The following is a 9,045-nucleotide window of genomic DNA, read 5'->3' as shown; positions in this document are numbered from 1 at the left end:
TATTATATACCAACACAAGCTACTCAAACTGCAGCCTAAAACTGCCAAAGCAACTTAAAGGAACAATATGTAATATATTTACTGTACTAAATCATAAAATTAATTGGAAAGGAAATATGCTAAGTTTAAATACTGTCTTCTCCGACATCAGTGCAAATGCTGGTATGTTCTCCTTTGAAATTTCCATTCCAGAGTGGAAAGTCTGTTTGTGGTTTGGCCTGTGATCCTGCCCACTACCCATTTCCTAGTACCATTGCCACACCCTCGGTTGCCAGATATGAAACAAATTGGCCAGCAAACATACTGGATTAACAGAGACAACTTCTACATGCTTCTAAAAAGGTCTCTTACAGAGATGTAGCAAAACGCAAGTAAATATTGGCGATGCATTTGAAAGACGGAGACAGCGTAAAGCCCAGAAGGACTTCTAGTTGATTTTGCTAATTTTCTCCAGAACAGGTAAGCACTGAGCTTCAGCTAAGGTTACCTTAACTGATCCACATGAGCTGGTTTATAATTTGCAAACAATAAAAACATTGCAAACGTATACATCAGCTGATCAACCTACAGTGTAGGACTTGTCATCGTTTGCCATTGTCAAAGTTTGTTGCACTTGTCTCGCGCTTATTCGTGTGGGTTCAGTGTCTTCAACCTGGCAACCCACGTGAGTTTCAATTCTGGGGATGAGGTTGCGGGAGCAGACAACTTTCTTCGGTATTTTGAATTTGGACTGCAGGACTCATTTGATATAAAAGCTTCCTTGTCAGTATTATGTATTGTTCCTTTAACTACTGCCCTTGACAAAGCCTACTCATTTACTCATTCGTATGGAGTATTTTGGTGAGGTTGCCAGTCTTATGATGCCAGTTCAATCTGCAGTGTTAGCTTCAGTGTAGCAATATTTGTATTTTGGCTCCTAAATGACCTCATAACTCGGAGGATCCAATAACAGTCAGAGGAAAAAGGATGTGACCATGATGAATAAAAAAAACATTCAGTTCTGTAATGGTGGACACCTTTGACCCTGAGCTCCTAATATGGGCATGACGATGACTACAGAATAACACGTGACTTCAGACGTTTATAGTACACTCTTAAAAATGATGGTTCTTCAAAGGTTCTTTAGTAAAGAAATTGGTTCTATATAGAACCATAAACGCTGAAAGAACTCTTTACATAATTAAACGGTTCTTTGCATCATGAAATGGTTCTTCAGATTGATGGACAATGTGCTGTAGATGGTTCTGTATAGAACCTTTTCGAAAAGGATCCGTTACAAGCTTGACATCATAACAATAGAAGAACGCTTTTCAAAAAGGTTCTATATAGATACGGAGTCGCTGCTGGAGACATCCTGGATAAATAAAAAATAATGCTTGGCCATGAGTAAGATGTGGGAACAAGATAATTAAGTCATGGTCACAACTTAGTAAGGCGTGGAGACGAGATGCTAATGCATGGCCACGACTTAGTAAGGTGCGAGAACGAGATAATTAAGTCATGGGCAATACTTAGTAAGGCATGTGAACAAGATAATAAAGTCGTGGCCACGACTTAGTAAGGCGTGGGAACGGCATAATTAAGTCATGGCCACAACTTAGTAAGGCATGGGGATGAGATCCTAATGTGTGGCCACGACTTTGTAAGGCTTAATAAAGCGTTATCTCATTCCCACAACTTAATTATCTCATTCCCTCGCCTTACTAAAATGTGGCCACGCATTAGGATCTCTTTCCCACGCATTAATACAGCGTGGCTACGCATTATTTCTAATTATATGGGATGTCATCAGCGGGGCTCTGTATACAGAACCATTTTCTTTACTAAAGAACCCTTGAAGAACCTTCTCTTTAAGAGTGTAGACCTGTTTTCTGCCTTCACGCCAAACAACCAGAGCCCTACGAGCGTCATCCCTCAGACTCAGTTCACTCAGACAACACTGCCCAAGTGATCTAAAAAACCACGACTGACCCTTAACAGCCTCCCTGACTCAGTCACATGACCTGAACTGACCCTGGTGAGCTATTAGCGTGAAAGCGCGGCGGATAAAAACATGTTCATCCACATTTCCGCAAGAAAATACAGCCACTTATTTACTGACCAGGTCATTCATCATCCTCAGCTCATCTCTCACAGAGCGGAGCTGAACCGCCGCTAGAGGGAGGAAAGCAGACAGTCTTTCGCTCACAGCCGGGAGGAGAGGGAGCTCTAAGAGCTGTGCATCACCGGACCTGCGCCGGCTCTTCAGGGGCTACTTTTTAAAGAAATGCCGCTAAAGTGGAACACAACTGTTATTACGGGCAAAGCCAGAAGACCGAGAAGTCCATCCAAAAGTCGGTAAGGTGTTTGTACTTTTTTCCTTTTCTGGACACAAACATGAGGTTTATTTCCCTCACTTGTCTTCTTCCACTGATGTTCGCCCTGTAGAGCCTGGTTTAGTTCAGGATTAGTGGACATTCTGCTCTTTTCTCGAGCCTCTCTTTGATGAACTAGTAACTGGTAAAATAATGTGATTTAAATTAGATTACATTTTTACAATATGTTTAAAAAGTTTTAGTATTTTCCTCTGCAAAAACGAGGAAAAAAAACTTTTATGCACTATATTATTATTATTATTATTATTATTATTTGAAACGCTAGCTTGCACGCAGCTATCGGCTATTTGTACCACAGTGACTTTGCTGTGTGCGCAAAGATTTAGCGCCACGAAGATAAAAGCGCGTGTAGATCCGCCGCAGCGCCACAGGCCTGACTAGTTATGAATAAAACAGCTGTTAGAATTGACTGTATCCAGCTAGAGGTGGGCGATGTGGCAAAATGTCATATCAAGGTCCTTCAGGAAGAGATTTAAGTAGTGCCACATTTTAAAAATACTATCAAAACTATGAATCTAATTACTCTTCAACATTTCAGACACTGTGCTGCACTAAATCCAATTAAACAGGACCAAGTTATGTTCCTTTTAATCAAATGTGCTATTGGGGTGTATTTTTTAGGAAACAGACTATATGCTGGATACACTCAGAAAAGCATACTGTGATGTAATTTATCACCATAATAATACATATAGTCACATTGCCCAGCTCCAAGTGCAATTCAGTTCAATTCATATTTTCATATTCAGTTCAGTTCATATTCAGTTCATTATCAAAACACACACACATGCATACATATGAATATATATATATATATATATATATATATATATATATATATATATATATATATGTAAAGAGAGAGAGAGAGAGAGAAAGAGAGAGAGAAAGAGAGAGAAAGAGAAGATGAGTTTGAAATACAAAAGTCTCAGGGCTCTAATTTGAAGGATATTTCATAAAAAAAATAGGATGAAAAATTAGGATGAAACAGTTTAGTTTTTTTTAACCAACTTACAGAACACTTGTTTTTCTGTTCTCATTTTTAGAGAACTGTAAAAGCAATTAACACATAAAAACACACTAAAACCATCTATAATGTAGATTGTTTCTACTGATGAGAGATTTCATACTGAATAGAAAAGCTTCAAGGCTTCAGGACAGTGTTTGAATACTAACAATTTTCAGCATGGGCCATTTAGTGAGACAGCATCTCACGCATTAAGCCTGTAGGCTGCTGAATATGGCTTTTGTGTTAAGGGAAAAATATTTATGTGAGGTACTCAAGGTGAATAGCCCTGAATAAAATAGTTATTCATAATGATGAATTGTGAGGCTTTACATTCTAAACAGTTTAACTACAACATGATTCATTAGAGAATTATGTCCAGTCAATATCAGGCTGAGACAAAGCAAATGTTGGCCTTCATTTTGTACTGAATGAATAGATTTTCATTTGAAATCTGATGTGCAACAAAGTCTGGAGGACAATCTTTAAGATTATATACCTTTATAATCTATATATATATATCTTAAGCAAAAGTTGAGTGTAACATACTGGAAAAATGATAAAATATAAAATGTGCCATAACTTTTGCACGGACCACATTTTATGTCTTTTTCCAATAAGTTAAATTCAGTAAGTAAAGAGTAATGATGCATTAAAATGTGCAGAAGTGTGTTCTCTGTAAAGAATATAATAACTTCTTTTCACTTAGAAAATCAACAGCCATTTGACAGACAGACAGACAGATAGATACCAAAAAATTGAAGGGTATCAACAAAAGATAGAACAAAATAGAACTGTACAAATCATAAATGTAATACAATATAAATACAAATATGTTACAAATACATATACATTCAAATTACACTGTTAACCACAGTGGATCTCTACATTTACCTGCAACTTGCTCTTTAAAGAACATGAAAAAACATAGGCTCCACGACTGAACCTTGCAGGACACCTTTCTCAAGACAATGAACATGACATGAACCATTTGTGATTTAATATCTAATATCTTGCTTTTCTAGCTTGAGATACAAAATACAGGACAAACTACACAGACTCCAGCATGATTTTCTGTTTTAGATTACAATACCATTTTCTTAATCTTTGCAGGAAATGAAGAAATGTCAAGAGAAGGATGAGATGAGTAAGAGCAACGCAGCTAATGTAGCTTAATCCAGTACAAGCAATAAAGAGCAAAGATGGGGGAGAGAAACCAGACGATCTTGGCAGTTACATGGTCTCAAGGCCAGCCTTTAGAGAGCCCTCAGGACCCTTTTGTGACAAACTATGACATTCTTTTGGATTATGACGTTCCCCTGGACGAGATCCCGGACACGACTCAGGGCAGAGCCTTTTTTGTAGCTACCATCATCATCGCTGTTGTTCTGGTCAGCATCATGCTTGTTTGTGGGATTGGGAACTGCCTCTTCATCGCCACATTAGCACGTTACAAAAAGCTACGGAACATCACCAACCTGCTCATTGCTAACTTAGCAGTGTCAGACTTCCTGGTGGCAGTTGTGTGCTGTCCATTCCTGGTGGATTACTATGTCGTTAAGCAGCTCTCTTGGGACCATGGGATCGTCCTGTGTGTTTCCATCAACTACCTGAGGACAGTGTCTCTCTACGTGTCCACTAACGCCCTGCTGGCCATCGCTGTAGATAGGTGAGTGTCTGCTTTTAACAGTATCATGCCATGACCTCCTTCGAGTCCACAAGCTACCCAGTGGGAGAGGCCTTTCTTTGAAAATCTGTTTGGATATAAGGCATAAAATCCAAAAAGGCAATGTTCTTGTTAGAAATAGTTCTTGTGTTCTGCAATAACATGAACATGAGCATGAAATGTGCTCTACAGCCTATCAAACAGCTTTGCAGAGTGGAATAAATATAAATCCAGTAAAGCGTAACAAGAATTTAAAAATATGTTAGTTAGAAGAATTTTGAAGACCGCAGGTTTTGTTCTGGATTTCTTTGTGTATGGATTTGTTAAATTCCATCCGCAGCACACCTGATTTAATTTAATGAAGTATCTCAATGGTAAGTGTAAGTATTGAACATACTTTAAAATTTAAAATTTTAACCTAACACACTGACAAACATTCAATCACAATGCATTGTCTAATTGTTCATTTATGTTTATTCTAAATGTTTACTTCCCAGATAATTTGCTGCACACATCCTTTTTCATAGCAAGACTTTTGAACAGTACTGTATGTGTAGATGTATATATTGCATATCATCTTGTCTTTTGGTGCACTACTTTACAGAAGTGGAGTTAAAAGATCTCAAATGTTTTCTTATTTTTATGTCATGAAATGAATTGGTAGACAAAACACATTTGTTCCATTCTTAACCGAAGCAGAATCCTTCAAAATGTGGTTAGATCTAAGCGATGAGATCATCACTGCGTACAGCAGAGTCTCTAAACATTTTTAATACAGATGGCCTTTGTCATGAGATTTATGAAAATCCATGGTTCATGATGGTTCGGTGGTTATTGGAGTTCTGCTGAACGCTGACATTTGGATGAAGAATTACACGACTGTCGTTTCAGAACACTGAGACATTCTGTGAGCTTAGACATAATGAAGGTCTTTCTAAGGATTCTTCCACTGACGCATCCAGAGGAACAAAGTACGGCAAGCCCCCTGGATACGATAATCTGAGAGAGCCAAGTAATATAAGAACCAGCTCTGTTTTGCATGTAGATGTCACATACAAGTTTTGGGCGAATCTTCAGTTGCTTATCTGTAGTGATTGAATATTGATACCTGTTTTCAAGAGAAAACAGACTTATGTTCCACCCACTGTGATAACAAAACAAGGGTTTTCACATTGGTTCAAACAGGCCAACCTCATTACACCACCATTGGATAAGGCAACTCAATTCAGAGATTTTCAAAGCTGGTATCGAGTGTCTAATGAAGGTACTCTGTGTGGTAAAAATGAGAAAGCCTTGATTGTGCCATGGCTGTGTGTTTCATGGATATGGACGAATGGTTTAAACATGTTAAACATGTGGAGTCCAAATAAAGTGTCATAGGGAGGTCATGTACTTTGCTGAGCTTAGGCTCCAAGTGAAATCCATGTTCAGCTATTTAACAACATCTATGTATTTCTATTCGACAGGTACATGGCAATTGTGCATCCTTTGAAGCCACGGATGAAGTACCAGACCGCCTACTGGCTCATATTCGGGGTTTGGATCATCCCCATCCTGATCTCCGTCCCCTCTGCCTACTTTGCCACGGAGCAGGAGTACCCTCACAGCACTGTTGCCCACGACAACAAGATCTTCTGTGCCCAGATCTGGTCTGCAGATCAGCAGCTACTTTACCGCTCCTACTTTTTGTTCGTTCTGGTCGTGGAGTTCCTGGGGCCTGTGGCGGTCATGGCAACCTGCTATGCCTGCATCTCGCATGAGCTGTGGTTCAAGAATGTCCCGGGATTTCCAACTGAGCAGCTCCAGCGGCGGTTGCGTCGTCGTCGTCGAACCGTCGTGGCACTGATTGCTGTGCTGGTGGCCTACGTGTTGTGCTGGGCACCGTACTATGGCTTTGCACTCTTGCGTGATTTTTATCCAGCGCTAATCACACGGGAGCGCAACTCGCTGGTGGCGTTCTACATCATTGAATGCATCGCCATGAGCAACGGGGTCATCAACACTCTGTGCTTCGTGAGTGTGAGGAACAATGCCGCCAAGTGTCTCAAGGGGACGAAACTTGTGCAATGGCACGCCGTCTCGAGGACCAACGCTACCATCTGCAAGATGGCAGAAGAGGGTGAAATCAGGACTTCCTCAGTTAGAATGACAGAAGAAGTGGAATGTACACAGATAAGGTGAAAAAATGGAAAGAAAGCAGAGGAAGGAAGAAATCGAGAGAGTGTTCCTGGTGTTGCCGTTTACATTGAAGCCAGTGAGGTGTTTTACTTACACCAAGGGACAGATTGTGGCATCTTAGGTTCCATTCCTGATAGAAATTCTCATATTTTAGGGTGACAGTCCAGTTGGCCTAGTTCAGAAAGGGTAACTGGTGGACATAGAAGAAATATGTCCTTTATAAAACTGAGGAGGAATCCTTGTAGTGGTAAGATAGATCGGGGTTACTTAACTGCAGTCCAGCAGGGCCCCAGTTCTACTGTTCCTGATTCAACACATCTGTTAATTATTGGGTTCAGTAAAGCTTTGTGCTGCTAGAATAAAACTGAAAAGAAATACTAAAGAAATCATGCATAAAGATGAAGTAATATACCCCAAAACAGAGCCTTGAGGCACTTTATGGGGTAAAACAATACACAATGAATGGAAATCAACAAACTGTGCTGGACTGCAGCTCTCCAGGACTGGAATGGCATTGGCCTTTATTCATTGCCCTTCTCTTGTGAAGCGGGCACATAGTTCAAAGGACATCAGCTTCACAGGGTGCACAAATGAAAATACCTCAGAACAAACAAAACTCATCTCCATCCTTTTTTTTCTGGAATTTAACTTTGCCAGAGCAATCCAGTAGATTCAGGCATCTTCATAGAACATTTGTGGTACAGCTAGAATTAAGACTAATGTTCTGCTGGCATCTTCAAAACTAAGTTTGTGATTTGCCTAAAACATAATATCGGAGGTATGAAGGATGAATCCAGGTATACACAGCAGAGAAACAAAGGTAATCCCAATGGATTCCAGTTGTCACCAGGTGTAAATAAAAGCAAGGGCAACAAAATCCAAAACAAAGTCCTTAAAGCATGTAGGCCATAAAGCAGTTAAGCTCACACTTTGGCTTCCTCTGAAATCTTGCACGTCTATCAATAATAAGTAGTGTGCCAAAAATTCCAGAAAGCTTAGTGTCTCGAAAACCATAGTATTCATCAAACAGTAGAAAAAAAGCACCTGGATGCTGCAAAACATCTGCTTAAAACTGGAAATGTGCGAACATTGGACACCACTCAATCCCATAATTCCAGCAGTACAATGGAGCTTCTGAGGCAATCGATCAACTTGGAGAAGATGGCTCATCTCCCAGCTCAGGCGCAGGACGTTAACTTTATAAACTGTGTCATAAATGAAAAGTGGGAATAAAGTTTGCCCTTGACTACAGTTTTGTCTTCTGGGTAAGGAAGCTAATCTGCTACATTCTGCTGTAAATAAAGCGTCAAACACTGCAGATGCAACAAAAATTCTGCAAGCAACAGCTCAATTTATGTCTATTATTGATGTTTCAAGTGTTGCAACACCACTGCAATGCATTTTGTGTGTGTATAATAAAATAGAAAGTGAATCTGATAACATTGTGAATTTTTGACAGCTCACAGTATGTTCGTTACCAAAGTGTGAAGTTTAGAGGTCAGATAGAGAGCAGCTACTGTGGCTGTTCAAAAAAGTGCACACTTATTTGGATGCTGTACTAAGTAAACAGGATAACTTTATTTGAAAATAGACCACTAAAGTACATCATTCTGTAGTCTGCGTAATGTCCATATTAGGAGCTCTGAGTCTAAGCTGTTCTTCTCTATGTGAGACATTAATACAGTGAGTAAATATATTTTTTCTTCTGTATAGACGAGCAACAGCGCCTAGACCAGACTTTCCCTGCATTCAGCACTTATCAGTGGAATTACTGTAAGGCCAAAAGACACTTCAGAAGTCCACAAAAAGAGCCTTTAAAC

The 9,045-nt window shown here is 39.6% G+C and overlaps 1 protein-coding gene across 1 annotated transcript; it reads left to right on the top strand.

The window, feature by feature from the left end:
- The first annotated feature begins 2,199 nt into the window (after positions 1-2,199).
- Positions 2,200-7,891, top strand: prokr1a (prokineticin receptor 1a). Its single transcript, XM_036560353.1, has 3 exons — positions 2,200-2,337; positions 4,495-5,050; positions 6,514-7,891. The coding sequence occupies exons 2-3, from the start codon at positions 4,584-4,586 to the stop codon at positions 7,226-7,228; spliced, it is 1,182 nt and encodes a 393-aa protein (XP_036416246.1). The 5' UTR covers positions 2,200-2,337; positions 4,495-4,583; the 3' UTR covers positions 7,229-7,891.
- Positions 7,892-9,045: the final 1,154 nt, after the last annotated feature.

Source organism: Colossoma macropomum, unplaced genomic scaffold (genome assembly GCF_904425465.1).
Source record: "Colossoma macropomum unplaced genomic scaffold, Colossoma_macropomum, whole genome shotgun sequence".
Lineage (NCBI taxonomy): Eukaryota > Metazoa > Chordata > Actinopteri > Characiformes > Serrasalmidae > Colossoma > Colossoma macropomum.
The sequence above is the reverse complement of the archived record's forward strand: the minus strand, read 5'-3'. Positions and strand labels throughout refer to the sequence as shown.